The sequence below is a fragment of the Mobula birostris genome, chromosome 8 (assembly GCF_030028105.1).
Source record: "Mobula birostris isolate sMobBir1 chromosome 8, sMobBir1.hap1, whole genome shotgun sequence".
NCBI lineage: Eukaryota > Metazoa > Chordata > Chondrichthyes > Myliobatiformes > Myliobatidae > Mobula > Mobula birostris.
The window spans coordinates 23,085,419-23,100,701 of record NC_092377.1 but is presented as its reverse complement, the minus strand read 5'-3'; the positions used below and the strand labels follow the sequence as shown (position 1 = coordinate 23,100,701).

The 15,283-nt window shown below is 43.3% G+C and overlaps 1 protein-coding gene across 1 annotated transcript in view; it reads left to right on the top strand.

Moving 5' to 3' along the window:
• The first annotated feature begins 732 nt into the window (after window positions 1–732).
• The window catches only part of LOC140201988 (adenylyltransferase and sulfurtransferase MOCS3-like), a 47,010-nt gene continuing 32,459 nt past the window's right edge, over window positions 733–15,283 (top strand). The window contains exons 1-4 of the mRNA XM_072266854.1: window positions 733–870; window positions 3,502–3,637; window positions 6,821–6,913; window positions 13,417–13,537. Of these exons, the coding sequence (XP_072122955.1) occupies window positions 733–870; window positions 3,502–3,637; window positions 6,821–6,913; window positions 13,417–13,537 (488 nt within the window). The remainder of the gene's footprint in view (window positions 871–3,501; window positions 3,638–6,820; window positions 6,914–13,416; window positions 13,538–15,283) is intronic.

The window sequence follows — 15,283 nt, the reverse complement described above, 5'->3', positions numbered from 1 at the left end:
ACTAGGCTCTGGGTATTGAGGAGTCTGATGGCTCGGGGGAAGAAACTGTTACATAGTCTGGTCGTGAGAACCTGAATACTTTGGTGCCTTTTGCCAGATGGCAGGAGGGGAAGAGTTTGTATGAGGGGTGCGTGGGGTCCTTCATAATGCTGTTTGCTTTACGGATGCAGCGTGTGGTGTAAATGTCTGTAATGGCGGGAAGAGAAACCCCAGTGATCTTCTCAGCTGACCTCACTACCCGCTGCAGGGTCTTGCGATCCAAGATGGTGCAATTTCTGAACCAGGCAGTGATGCAGCTGCTCAGGATGCTCCCAGTACAACCTCTGTAGAATGAGGTGAGGATGGGGTTGGGAGATTGATTTTTCTCAGCCTTCGCAGAAAGTAGAGATGCTGCTGAGCTTTTTTGCTATGGAGTTGGTGTTGAGGGACTAGGTGAGTTTCTCTGCCAGGTGAACACCAAGAAATTTGGTGCTCTTAATAATCCCTACAGAGGAGTTGTTGATGTTCAGCGGAGAGTGGTTGTTTCGTGTCCTCCTGAAGCCAACAACCATCTCTTTTGTTTTGTTCACATTCAGAGACAGGTTGTTGGCTCTGCACCAGTCTGTTAGCCGCTGCACCTCCTCTCTGTATGCTGACTCATCATTCTTGCTGATGAGACCCACCACAGTCGTGCTATCCACACAGTATTTTCTAGGAGGATTGACTGTTCCAGGCTGACACTGTCACAATGAGATGGCCTACAGAGAGGAGGTGGCAAACAAAAATAATTTCTTCCTCGATGTCAGCAAGGCAATGGAGATAGTTATCAACTTCAGAGCTTGTACAGCTTATGCCCCTGTACATCGGCGGCTCAGCAGCGGAAACTGCAAGGTTTCAAACTTCTGGGAGTGCTCGTCTCACACAAGCTCTCATGGTCTCAGAACACACCCTACACAAACAGGAAAGCTCATCAATGCCTCTACCTTCTAAGGAGGCTGAAGAGAGTCAAGTCAAGTTGCTTTTTATTGTCATTTTGAACATAAACTGCTGGTACAGTACACAGTAAAAATGAAACAACATTCCTCCAGGACCATGGTGCTATACGAAACAACACAAAACTACACAAGATTAAGTAAGACAACAGAAGGCTACACTAGACTACGTAAGACAACACAAAAACTACACTAGACTACAGACCTACACAAGACTACATAAAGTGCACAAAACAGTACAGACCTGAACTATACACATCTACACTCATGTCATTCTATAGATATGCAGGAGAGAGCATCGTAACAGGCTGCACGATAAGGAAATTGCAATGCAATGGACAGGAAGGCTCTACAATAGGTAATCAAAACTGCCCAAATGCATCATCAACAGCCTGGAGCAGCCTACTTTCCATCAAGGACGTATATACAGAAAGATGCTGGAAAAAGGCCAGTAATATCATGAAGGATCCCACCCACCCTGGCTCCTGGATTGTTTATCCCACGTATCAGGGAGGAAGCTCTGCAGCATCCATGCCAGGACCACCAGACTCAGAAACAGGTACTTTCCCCGATCAGTAAGGCTGATCCTCAACTCCACCCACTAACCCAGCCCACCATGCCACTCATCACCACTACTTTATCATTTCCTATCCATCACCTGATGATATTCCTGTGCCGAGCAGCACTTTATGGACTTAAATCAACATATGTATATGAGCTATATAGTGCATTTCTATTGTGTGTTTTTATTATTATTTTGTTCTCTATCTTATTTTTTGTGCTGCATCAAATCCAGAGTAACAATTATTTCATTGTCCTTTACACTTGTGTATTGGATATGACATTAAACAATCTTGAATCTCGACAGGCCAGTCAGGGTCAAGTAAATCTTTGAAGAAGTGCTTTTGAATGGACCCCAGAGATGTATTTTAATGACAAACAAGAGAAAATCTGCAGATGCTGGAGATCCAAGCAGCACACACAGAATGCTGGAGGAACTCAGCAGCCCAGGCAACATCCAGGGACAAGAGTACAGTCGACGTTTCTGCTTAGTTCCTCCAGCATTTTGTGTGTGTTGCATTTATTTGTTGTATTTAGTTTTAGACATTCTGATGAGGTTAAAAAGGTACTGTTTAAATATGAGGTTAATTTAGGGAAAAGATTATATCTAAAAAAGAGAGAGACCAAAAATGCCATGTAGATAATAAGGTCTTCTGATTGGTGGCATAATCAGGCCTGTTAGAGAGAGTATGAACAAAGCTATAAAACTATGGCATTTTGAGAGTGAGAATGAAAAAAGGAAAATGAAGGTTGAGGAATGCAGAGCTGAAGGATGTTGCCAGCAGGTCAGGTTGCTCGATGAAGAAAAAACCAAGCCAGTGTCAAAGATGGACCAATTCTGATTCTGTTATCACAAGTAACTTAGATGGGTTTTATTTAGAGATGCACTGCGGAATAGGCTATTCCGGCGCTTTGTGCTGTGCCACCCAGCAACCCCTGCTTTAACCCTAGCTTAATCTCAGGACAATTAACAATGACCGATTAACCAACAATAGTTTCCTGTTTTATCTCTTTTGGTACATAGTGAGATTGCATGTATTAACTTCCAGTCTGTGGGAAATGTTCTGTCGTCATCTAAATTTTCAGACTGTCAACAAGTGCATATACTCTACCAGCGGCCATTTTGTTTACAATTTTTGGTTGTCAGGTCCTGAGGATTCATTATCTTTTAAATGGCTAATGGTAATGTAGTGGTTATCACAATGCTTTACAGTTCAGGTGACCTGCTGCTGCTTGTAATGAATTTGTACATTCGAGACCGTGTGGGTTTCCTCTGGGTGCTTCAGTTTCCTCCCACAGTCCAAAGAGGTACCGGTTGGTCATCGTAAATTGTCCCGTGATTGGTGGGATTGCTGGGCGGCGAGGCTTAAAGGGTCAGGAGGGCATATTCCATGCTGCACCTCAAAAAATATATTCATAAATTTCTCCAGTACACTTTGCTGAGGGTAATTCTATTATTTGCTTCTTTAACTCTAGACATAATTTACTTTTGGACTTTTGAACTTTGATCATATATCTGTGATTCTCTTTGTGTCTTCCATGAAGCTAGACCCAAATGTAAGGATACTCTGTGCCCTTAAATCTTAAGTGACCCAGTTCTTTCTGGCACCCCTGTCCCCCCTTCTCCCCACCATTACAAAAGTCATGACTACCATTTCCCAAGTGGTCTTGCTGTTCTTTACTTGTACAACTAAATTTTGCTGGGAATTCTAAATTCTTATTTCTATGCTTTAATCTTCTTCTGCTTCGCTCTTGGTTATTAGCAAAATACTGCCAGGGAATGCTTTGCTAAAATTTTTATTTTTGTGTGTCCAGATTTTATCATGACAAAAATACATTGGGTCCTGTGGGTATAGAATTTGTATAGTCACTCATTTTGTTCATTTTATTATGGGTATTATGGATTTCTGTGGAATTTTAAAGACCATTGTATTCATTCTCTCAGCCTGATAATGCTTTTTTTTTCCAGAATTCTCATTCTGGAAATAAATTCACATTAGTTCAACAAGTTACAGAGATTCCTACACTGGAAGATAAATCACTCTCAAAAGAAGAAATCATGAGGTACAGCAGACAGCTCATCATTCCAGAAATTGGAGTCAAAGGTAATGATAGAAAAAAGTAGAATGCAAATTGTATGATTTTAATTAACAGGTAAGGACTATATTAGTGTGGTGGTCATGGAATTGGGCCACCAACCACAGAGAGCACAAGTTCAACTCCCATAACGGTGAGTTGTGAAATTAAATTCAGTTAAACAAGACTGGACAGCAAATTTGGAGTTCAATTTTGGCGGTACTGCAGGCTTGTGACCTTGACCTAGAAATCTGCAACAGTATATTGATGTTTCTTTCATTTGTATACTATTTAAATTGTTGTCATTTGTATACTATTTAAATTCATTGAAATCAACCATTTGTTTCATTACTATTTTGAACAACTGTTTTGTGTTCATGGAGTCGTATTGTAAGAATTCATTTACCTCCTGCTGAAATTATGTTTCAGTTAACTTTCAACAGTGGATAGTGCAGCAAAGTACAGTAGCAAGTTTTAATGAACACAGAATTCTATCAAATCTGTTAGGTTGTAATTCTTTAGCCTGCTTTCATGTAACTTGTTTGTTCAGAAAGCGTGCTTGAATTTCTGTTTGGGGTTAGATTCCTTGTTTATGCCCAAGCCAGGATTTAGCTGAATGGAAAAACAGACAAATTTGGCATTGCTGCTTTTATTTGTTGTTTACTTTCTGTCAAAACCTAAATACCAAGCTTTTTTCTACAGAGGATGGACTAAAGATTTTGATGAAGCAATGACCAATATCCTTCTGCAGGACTGATTGCTTAGCAACATTTGTGTTGTTGCACAGTTCAAATGATTGATCAAATTATGTGATATTTAGTAATCAGAGTAGCACAACAGCTCGTGTCTTGGGCTGGTGCTCTGGCAATTGAGGGTAGAACATGCACAGTGAAGGGAAAGGACCATAAGTGGATTGAAGACCAGAGTGACCTTGGTATACAAGTCCAAAGGTAACTACAGGTGACAGCACAGGTAGATGAGGTGGTGAAGGGGGCTTACAGAATGTTGATTTTCATTTGCTAGGCTAATTTAAGTGCATAAGAGCTCCTGGTACAATCTTACAACATTTTGAAGTCCCAGCAGGAGCAGTATATATAGTTCTGCTTGCAGCATTATAGGAAGGATGTGATTGGCGCATGCTCAGATGAGATTTGTCAGGATGTTGCTTGCAATGAAGTGTTTCAGTTATGATGAGAAACTGCATTGGCTGGGTTTGTTTCCCTTTGAACTGAGGGGGAATCTGATAGTGGTATGAAAAATTATGATTGCACAGGTAAAGTGGATAATAAGAATATTTTTTCTTTCCTTAATGGAGATGTCTTAAAAACAGATCAAAGGTTTCAGGTGAGGAGTTAGAGAGGATAACAAGAAAAATATTATCATTCAGAGGGTGTTTGGAGTTTAGAAGCACTATTTGAGATGGTGGTGCTTTCAAAAAATTTAAATCGTATCTGGACAAGTGCTTGAACCACCACGACATGGAAGGTTTAGAAGCCAAGTGATAGTAAGGGGGAGTAGTAGAGTTGGTTCTTGAGAGTCATCATTCGTATGGTAGGATGAGGAGTCTGCTCCAATGCTGCGTAACTGCGACTCTGACACGCTTGAATGGTATTATGACATTTGGGAAATTTGCAATCAAGTAATTAAATATATATGAGTAAAATATCTAGAAAAAAATCACTAAGGATGATCATGAAAGTATTGGAATTTTGTGGAAACCATGAGATTGGCTTGTGCCTTCTGTGTATGGAAATGTGATGACCCAATTTAGTTTCTTTATATGCAACTCTTAACTGCATTTCAAATGGCCTAGCAAGCCACTTGGACCAAAAAGGAATGAAAAGCCAAAGCAAGTGAATGATACCTAATCCTGTAAGAAAACAATTAAACAATTTTTTAAGCAACACATATCAAAGTTGCTGGTGAACACAGCAGGCCAGGCAGCATCTCTAGGAAGAGGTACCTCTTCCTAGAGATGCTGCCTGGCCTGCGACTGTACCTCTTCCTGGAGTTGCTGCCTGGCTTGCTGCGTTACCAGCAACTTTGATGTGTGTTGCTTGAATTTCCAGCATCTGCAGAATTCCTCGTGTTTGCGTTTTTAAAAACAATTTTTTACCAAAGGCAAAATTCCTTTCATTCTCCTTATATTTCTCAAATAACCAGTACAGATGTTATGCAAAATCATTTTTTTTCACTATATCTTAATACATGTGACAATAATAACCCAATTATATGGTAGTGATAATACCAACTTGCATCTTATTTTAGTTTTATTATTTGAGATACAATGTGGAATCAGCCCTTTCAGTCCTTTGAGCTGTTCCCAATTTTAAACCTAGCTTAATCCTGGGACACTTTACTAAAACTAATTAACCTAGCATTCAGAATGTTTTTGGACTGTGGGAGGAAACCAGAGCACTCGGAGAAAAGCCACACGGTCACATACGAATTCCTTACAGACACCAAGGTCAGCATTCTGCTAACCACTATGCTACTGTGCCTCTCTTATTAAATATTTGAAATGCAATCTAGTTTTGGGTCTGCATAAACATTTTGCCCATCTGCTTAGAGGTGCAGAAAAGTAATCTGGCTATGTCAAAAAGAGGACAGCTTTAAAGCTTATGTATCATTTTCTTGACACAAAAATCATGTGTTCTAATCTTATCAACACACACAAAATGCTGGTGGAACACAGCAGGCCAGGCAGCATCTATAGGAAGAGGTACAGGTGAGTTTTGGGCCAAGACCCTTTGTTTGTGTTCTAATTTTATGCTCGGTTTTCTCAACAGTTCTGCCATGTGGCCAATCTCTGTATTTACTCTCGAAGCAATTTGAGAAAGGCATACAATTGTATGATCACAGGATTTTCAGATATCATGTGATACTGTGCTTTAAAACTCAGGGAAACCACAAGCATTATAGATGACAATCACAATGAAACGCCTAATTCTTCAAATAGAACATTTCAAAATTTTATTACTGTATATAGAAATTGGAACACAAAACAAAGCTATTTGGTGTAACCAAACCTTGTTTATTGTTCTATCATCTATTTGACTAAATTTTCAGTCTCTTCTAGTTATCAGTGTTATTCACTCACACATACTGTGTGAAAAGATGTTGGTTGCTTTGCACAAATCTGTTGACACCGTATTCTTCACTGTATAATTTTAGTTAAAATTAATCTTTGTTTTAAAATTTAATGTTAATAGGTCAACTCAACCTCTCCAAGAAAGCTGTTCTAATTGTAGGATGCGGAGGATTGGGCTTCCCCGCTGTGCAATACCTGGCAGTTGCAGGCATTAGTAAGATCATAGTAAATTTTGTTTCCTTTGCCTTTTTTTTTCTCCAAAAGATTTTGCTGAAGATGTCTTAGAGGAAATTGACACAGGTTTCCTTTATTTTATACTCAGGATAAATAATGCTTATGTATACTTGATTTCTTGACTAATTGGCTGAGGCAAGTGAAGCTTTGCAGAGACCAGACTAGAGTTTCATTTTTTTTAACCACACCTATTAATAACTTTAAACACATGAGATTCTGCTGGAAACCCACAGCAGCACACACAAAATGCTGAAGGAACTCAGCAGGTCAGGCAGCATTTATGGAGAGGAATAAATAGTGTTTCAAGGTGAGCCCCAGGGTGCCCTCCGTAGTTCCTCCAGCATTGTGTGTGTGTGTGTGTGTGTGTGTGTGTGTGTGTGTGTTGTTACGTACCCCGTAACTGGGTTGCCAAACCAGCAGAAATGGATCACTCAGTTGGAGTCTGGATTACTAGAACTAAGAAAGTTTTATTAAAGAAACAAGCAACACAGTAATCGAAAGGATAATAAATGCAACAGTTCAGCAATGATAAACACACATGTGCACAGAATTAAGATAACAGCATCAATCAAGCTCTATCGTTGTCTAGGGGTAAATGACCAAATTTCAAAGTGACACAAAGTTCAGTCCAATTTAGTAGTTCCGTTCGCAGTAATCGTTGCCATGGCGATGGACAACGTGGGGGGGGGGGAGAGAGAACGGGAACGACTGATCATTCAGACACGGCTTCCACTCGCAGACCGGCGATATTGCTCACAAACAGCTTCCGGGCAGGTCCTTGGTGATGTCACCTGAGGTCACCGACTGTGACCCCTCCTCCAGATGCGGTCGATCCTCTGCAGTGAACCCGGCACCCAAGCAAGGGCGGACACACACCGGGTTCCCGCTGATCGTACCTTTCCACCCTGTGCGTTTAAGGTCCGGTACTTCCCACCGACTCGTGAGAGGCGCACCGCTTCCAGGGTCTCGTTACCTCGGGTGTCGTGTGTGTCCCGCCTTAGCGAACCTGTCCCTTTTTATCCCCCTGCTGGGGTATCGCCTGTCCATTACTTCAAACAGTTCAGGGTTCAAAGGGGGAGCCGCTCCAGACAGCTCTCTCTCCCGTCCCTTCATTACACATCTCCAGATGCTGCTTCATTGTCCCTTATCTCTCCTTCCCCTGAGGACAGGTGGCAGACCAACTGCTGATCTCACAGGACAGCTAACATCTATGTGTATTCTCGTCACACTCCCCATCCCCTTAAGGATTTTTACCGGGGGGTAAAAATTACAAACATGAATATATTATTTGATACGCACCAATATACATCGTTATCAGCTATTTGGCTAATACAGAGAATTTGAAGTTGTCAACACCTTGACAGACAGTCATCACATTTTCTGTCCCTTTTATATGTGTTATTAATAATCCCTTAGACCTGGCTCCAACTCAGCAAACTTCATAGTGGCCAAAAACACTGATGAATTGCGACCAATGTAACCTCTCATTTGGTTTTGTCCCGGACCACAATGACAAGGGTCATCCCATTCCGACTCAGTTTTCTTTCGCAAGGGTTTAGTAGGAGGGGGAGGGGTATTGACCGCAGAGTTATTGCAAAACTTCCTACAGTACCCCACCATCTCCAAGAGCCTTCTGAGGGCCCTCTTGTCTGTCGGGGTTGGGAGGTCAGCGATAGCCTGCACTGTAGCTTGCACCGCTGCCAGCTGCCCCTGTGTCACCACAATTCCCAGGTAAGTGACCCTCGTGTGGCCGAATTCATTTTTTTCAAGGTTCACTATCAAGCTGGCTTCAGACAGCCGTATTAAATTGCCAATACACACCTCTGTGTTCATCAGCCCTTTAGTCACTGAATTACTCATTATATATGGTTGTTTGCTAGGCTGACCTATTATAACAGACATCACCCAACGTCCCAGTTCTTTGCATCGCCTCGGGACAATCAAGCACACAGGTGCGAGTCGTTTAATTACTTCTGCTAAAGATTCGCTTTGTTCGGGGATTAAGGGAGAGACTTTATCAGTAGACCTGGCCAAAACAATAGCCTTCTCCCATCTGATCGATCCCATACTAATCTTTTCAAAATGGTTTTTTTCACTTATCAGGGGGCCCCTAGCTTCATTGATTTCCACGCTAACACCGACTAGGTTTGTTAGCATATCAAAAGCCTGTGACCGTCTCAGTTCGCGTCGGTCATGATCAATAACATCCTTCCCCCTGGGCAGCCGGTAAACCTCTTTCATGATTCCACCAACTGTTTCCTCCAGCACCGCAAAATGTCCACCGGGGGGTACCTCGTGGGCCATGTTAAGAACCTCATCCCCATAACTCTTTTGCACCACCCCCCACTCCTCATCTGCGGGTACTGTACTTGATTTCCCTTTTTTCCTTAGCACTTCCTCCTCCACACAATAGCCTACTAGTTCCCTTGTTAAAGCTGTGTCAGAGAGAGCTGTCTCTGCCAAAACCATCAGCCCCTCGTCTCGCTCCTGCGTCTGCACAAATTCTTTCCTGGCTACTGCTACACCTGTCCCAGCTCCCTCACTACCTCTTGTCCCACTACACTCCTTTTCATTTTCTACCCCCGTCTCGTACAAGACTGGTAGAAACATCTCAGCTAAATTCACTACCGCAGCCCCATGATGAACCTGTGAGTCCATGGGCGGGGCCTCACTGCTGGCAGGCTGACCTGTCAATCTCACGATTGGGAACACGATTCCCCCGGCGATGTTATTACCGAGCAACACTTCCGCGCCTTTCATCGGTAATTCGAACCTCACCCCGATCGTGACTAGTCCAGAGACCAGGTTGCTTTGTAAGTGTATCTGGTGCAAAGGGACTGACTCTGTCCCTTCCCCAACACCTTTGACCTCTACCTCCCCCGTCTGGGTCTCTGAGCTAAACTCTAATACACTCTTCAGTATTAGTGACTGACACGCTCCCGTGTCTCTCCAGATCCGCACTGGAACTGGTTTTAACCCCTCTTTCACTGACACCAATCCGGCCGAGATAAACCTCTCACGCCCTTCCTGGACTTTGGCAGACCTGCCCTTCCCTAGCGGTTCGCTTAGCAGCTCGATACAGCCATTCAAAATTGCCGTTTTTCCTTTCCCCGTCTCCTCCTTTGGGGCAAAGCACCTGGACGCAAAGTGTCCGACTTTCCCACAATTATAATAGACGACCCCAGGAGACTTCCTACCAGACTGCTCCCGTTCTACCTTATCCTTTTCACTAGTCCCCGGCTTACTTTCTGACTTTTCCGGCGGACTCTCCCCGCCGTCCTGACTACCCTTCTGGTAGCCTTTACTCGGAGCAAACTTCATTTTATGCGTCAACGCATACTCATCCGCTAACTTAGCAGTTGCGGCTAACGTGGCTGCCTCTTTCTCATCGATGTAGGGTCTCATACCCTCAGGGACACAACCTTTAAACTGCTCAATCAGGATCAGTTGTAGCAGTCTGTCATAATCCCCCTCTACCCCCTTCGAGGCGCACCAACGCTCACAATACGTCTGCATCTCACGGGCAAACTCCAAGCACGTGCGGTCCCACTGCTTCCTCGCATTCCGGAACCTCTGCCGGTATGCCTCCGGGACCAACTCATAAATCCTGAGGATAGCCTCTTTCACCACCTCATACCTCAGGGCATATTCCGCGGACAAAGCGGAGTAAGCTTCTTGGGCCTTCCCTTTCAGTACACTCTGAAGTAACACAGCCCACTTATCCCTCGGCCAGTCCTGACTTATAGCCACTTTTTCGAAATGGAGGAAGTACCGATCCACGTCGGTATCGTCAAATGGGGGAACCAGCCTAACCTGGGTCGCCCGGAACCCTCCACCTTGGTTCGGTACGAGCCCCTGCTCGGCCCTTATCTTTAACTTCTCCAGCTCAAATTCCCTTTCCCTCTGTTTCCCTCTCTCTTCTCGCTCCCATTGCCTCTCTTTCTCTTCTCTCTCCAACTGTCTCTCTCTCTCTCTTGCCTTTCTACCTCTTTCTCTTCTCGCTCCAACTGTCGTACCCGGAACTCGTGCTCGAGTCTGTTTTTCAAGCTGCACCCGTACCGCGTCTCCAGCAGGTTTTTCAATAGACACCACCCCCAGCTCGCCTTGGGGAAACACACCTTTAGATACATAGTGCTCTACAATAGCTCTGTGTATCTCCTCTCTCCTCATTGTATCTCCTCTCCTCGACTTCACCTTAGCGAGATTCAACCGTTTGGCCACAGCTACCAATTCCGATTTCCTGGCATCCTCTAATGCCTCCAAGGTCGGCGCCTTTATAAATTCCTCAGCCTCCATTGCTGCGGTTTGTCTTTTCTTTCTTTCGGGAATTTTAACCCAATCAATTTACTCCGTCCCAAATTTAGCGTTCAAAATCGCAGACGAGAACCCCACTTATGTTACGTACCCCGTAACTGGGTTGCCAAACCAGCAGAAATGGATCACTCAGTTGGAGTCTGGATTACTAGAACTAAGAAAGTTTTATTAAAGAAACAAGCAACACAGTAATCGAAAGGATAATAAATGCAACAGTTCAGCAATGATAAACACACATGTGCACAGAATTAAGATAACAGCATCAATCAAGCTCTATCGTTGTCTAGGGATAAATGACCAATTTCAAAGTGACACAAAGTTCAGTCCAATTTAGTAGTTCAGTTCGCAGTAATCGTTGCCATGGCGATGGACAACGTGGGGGGAGAGAGAGAACGGGAACGGCTGATCATTCAGACACGGCTTCCACTCACAGACCGGCGATATTGCTCACAAACAGCTTCCGGGCCGGTCCTTTGTGATGTCACCTGAGGTCACCGACTGTGACCCCTCCTCCAGATGCGGTCGATCCTCCGCAGTGAACCCGGCACCCAAGCAAGGGCGGACGCATACCGGGTTCCCGCTGATCGTACCTTTCCACCCTGTGCGTTTAAGGTCCGGTACTTCCCACCGACTCGTGAGAGGCGCACCGCTTCCAGGGTCTCGTTACCTCGGGTGTCGTGTGTGTCCTGCCTTAGCGAACCTATCCCTTTTTATCCCCCTGCTGGGGTATCGCCTGTCCATCACTTCAAACAGTTCAGGGTTCAAAGGGGGAGCCGCTCCAGACAGCTCTCTCTCCCGTCCCTTCATTACACATCTCCAGATGCTGCTTCATTGTCCCTTATCTCTCCTTCCCCTGAGGACAGGTGGCAGACCAACTGCTGATCTCACAGGACAGCTAACATCTATGTGTATTCTCATCACAGTGTATTGTTGCTTGATATTAATAATTTGTTGTTCCATGCACAAGTTCAAGATGAACAGCTTAGTTCTAAGATATAGTATATTGCATGGATGGAGAAGGAAAGATACGAAACCACATGGATTAAATAAGAGCAAAACTGGTATATCGATTTACTTGTGGGGAAAGAACATCACGTTCTGTGATAGATAAACTAAGAAGTTCAATCAATGATGGGAAAGTAGGAGCAATGATGAGAAGAATGCTTTACATGTTGCCTGGTATATTTCTTGTCAATGCAATTATTGTCATAAAATTGCAGGCAATGGTTTTTCTTCCTGCTCCCCATCATTAGTTATGCTCTTTCCTAAGGGCTTCCTCCAGGTCTTTTTTAAATCTGTATCTGTACTTTCAACAATGTCACCTGAAACCACATAAAAGTCCGTGTGATGCTCGATGACAGCCAGCTTTACCTCACCTTTGCCTTTCTTGTCCTCTCAGCTGTCACTAAATTGTCTGATATCCATTGATGGATGAGCAGAGATTTCTCCAACTCAATACTCTTATCTTCAGTCCGTGTCACAGTCTATATTTTCCAGGCACTGACTCCATTCTTCTGCTGGTAACTCTCTAAAATCAACAGAATGTTGAAGTATTTTGGTGTAATGTTGAGTTTCTGACTAGTTTTCAATGCCATCAGTAAGACCATCTAAATTTCTATCTCTTGACTCCGCCACTGATTGCCTTCTGATACTCTTAGTTATTTCATCTGGCACTTGGGTAGCCTCCCTGGTAGCAGCTGAATAGTTTCTCCTGTTTCTGCATTCCATCGGGGATGACCATTTGAATTATGAATTGCAGACTATTTTAATAAATGGGAGTATATTACCTGAGTTATCATAATGTCTCTTAATAAATTATTCCCTTTTTTTTTGCTGACTGCAACAAAAATAAGACTTTTTTTTAATATGCTCAAAACTCTGGTGCTGTGGGGTTGATTCAGGGTTGATTTCACATTCTGTCTCACAGAGAAACATCTGTATTTTCATAGTTTTTTCAAGTAGTAAATAGTTTATTTCAACAGTGGCAACAGCACCTCTAAAACCTGGTAAAGTTCTGCAGAAACCAGTAATAGGCTGACTCTTGCTTTCCACCTATTGGTTCTGTAAAAAGCTAACTTGTTCAGCAGCACATTTTAATAAATCAGTGTTATAGGGGACAAGATCCAAAGATCTGTGGGAATGTATAGTGATATTTGAATGTCAATTTAGGTTGGTCGGGACTTCTGGATTACGATGATGTGGAGCTCAGTAACGTACAGAGACAGGTTCTCCATGCCGAGGATAAGGTGGCCATATCGAAAGCATTGTCTGCGGCAACTGCAATAAATCAGTATGTGAAGTTCTTTAAATCTGTTATTTTTCTTTGAGAGTTCAAAAGAAAGAGGTTTTCCTTGGGTGCAGTACAATCTCATTAAGACGTCTCAGTGGATTTATGTTGTTGTGGTTTCCTCATGTCAGTCATATCCTTAATTAAATGAATATACAGCTGAGATTATCAATCTTAATAGACTTCAGTTGAGCAACTTTAGTATTGAAGTGTGTCCACCAACATAGCCAAAAACAAAATTGCATTTCACAAGTTCTTTCTATTGATCTGCAGTTATTGCTGTTATTACATTGATTTTATTATGGAAAAAAAGATTTCAAGTCTAAGGGAAAAGGAGAGGGAAATGGACTGTGGAATCTTCTACAAAGAGATGACACAGATGGTATGAGCTGAATGACTGACTCTTTGCTGTAATGATAAACTGATTTTGTGAATTTATTAAAAATGTAACTTTAAAATACTAAAATTGTGAGTCCTTAAATTCCAATGATTTGATATTAATTAACATGGAATAAATTGTAGTTAAAAATAATCTCTTCCAAACATCTTTATGCTGACAAGTATGGAAAGTGTGCATGCATGATTTCCAAAGAGGATGTCAAGGATGTGATACGTAATTTAGTTCCATCCTATCAGACTGATTACTAACTTAGAACTTGCTCTATATTCAGATTTTTTTATATTTCAAAATATACTTTATTCAAAAATAAATATATACAATAAACCATTCAATAACTTTTCATCCTTTACATACGTTTCCATTATACTCCGTAAAATATCCATGTTTATAGCCACCCACGTGGCACTCCAGTAGTTCAGCTTAGCATCTCATTGTTGAGGGGTATACTCCTCGCCCACCGACCCCTCCCACTCCCATGGGTGGAGAAAGCCTATACTGTGGTCCTTCCCCACCGGGCCCTTGCGGTGGCTGCACCGAGTTTCAGTGCGTCCCTCAGCACGTACTCCTGCAGCCGAGAGTGTGCCAGTCGGCAGCATTCTCCCACGGACATCTCCATGTGCTGGTAGATCATCAAGTTTCGGGCTGACCAAAGAGCGTCTTTCACCGAGTTGATGATCTGCCAGCAGCACCGGACGTTGGTCTCCGTGTGCGTCCCCGGGAACAGCCCGTAGATCAGAGAGTCCTCTGTTACGCAGCTGCTGGGGATAAAACGTGACACTAGCCCGTCCATCCTCCTCCACACCCTCTTTGCGAACTGGCAGTGTGCGAAGAGGTGGGTCACAGACTCCTCCTCACTGCAGTCCTCCCGTGGGCAGTGGGGTGCGGGGACGACATTCCGGGCGTACAGGAGGGCTCTGACTGGGAGGGCCCCTCTCACCGCCAGCCAGGCGAGGTCTTGGTGCCTGTTGGTGAGATCTGGCAATGAGGCATTTTGCCAGATGAACTGGACAGTCTGCTCAGGGAACCACCCCACTGTGTCCATCACGTCCTTCTCCTGCAGTGCCTGCAGGACACTTCGTGCCGACCACTGCCTGATGGCCTTGTGGTCAAAGTGTTAGCAAAATTATAGACTTTGAAATACTAAATGGATCTGCTTTGATATCAAGCCCCTGTCTTATAGGACTTGCACTTGTTTCTTTGCCAGTTTTCCTCTGACTCCTCTTTCAATTAGTGTTGACTACTTATTGGTTTAGAATTCAGTGGCTACTAATCACCCTCTGGAAACAATGCTTACTTAGGTGTGGTTTTGGAAACACTTGTCCTTGTTTAATGAACAATGTATCCCTTTA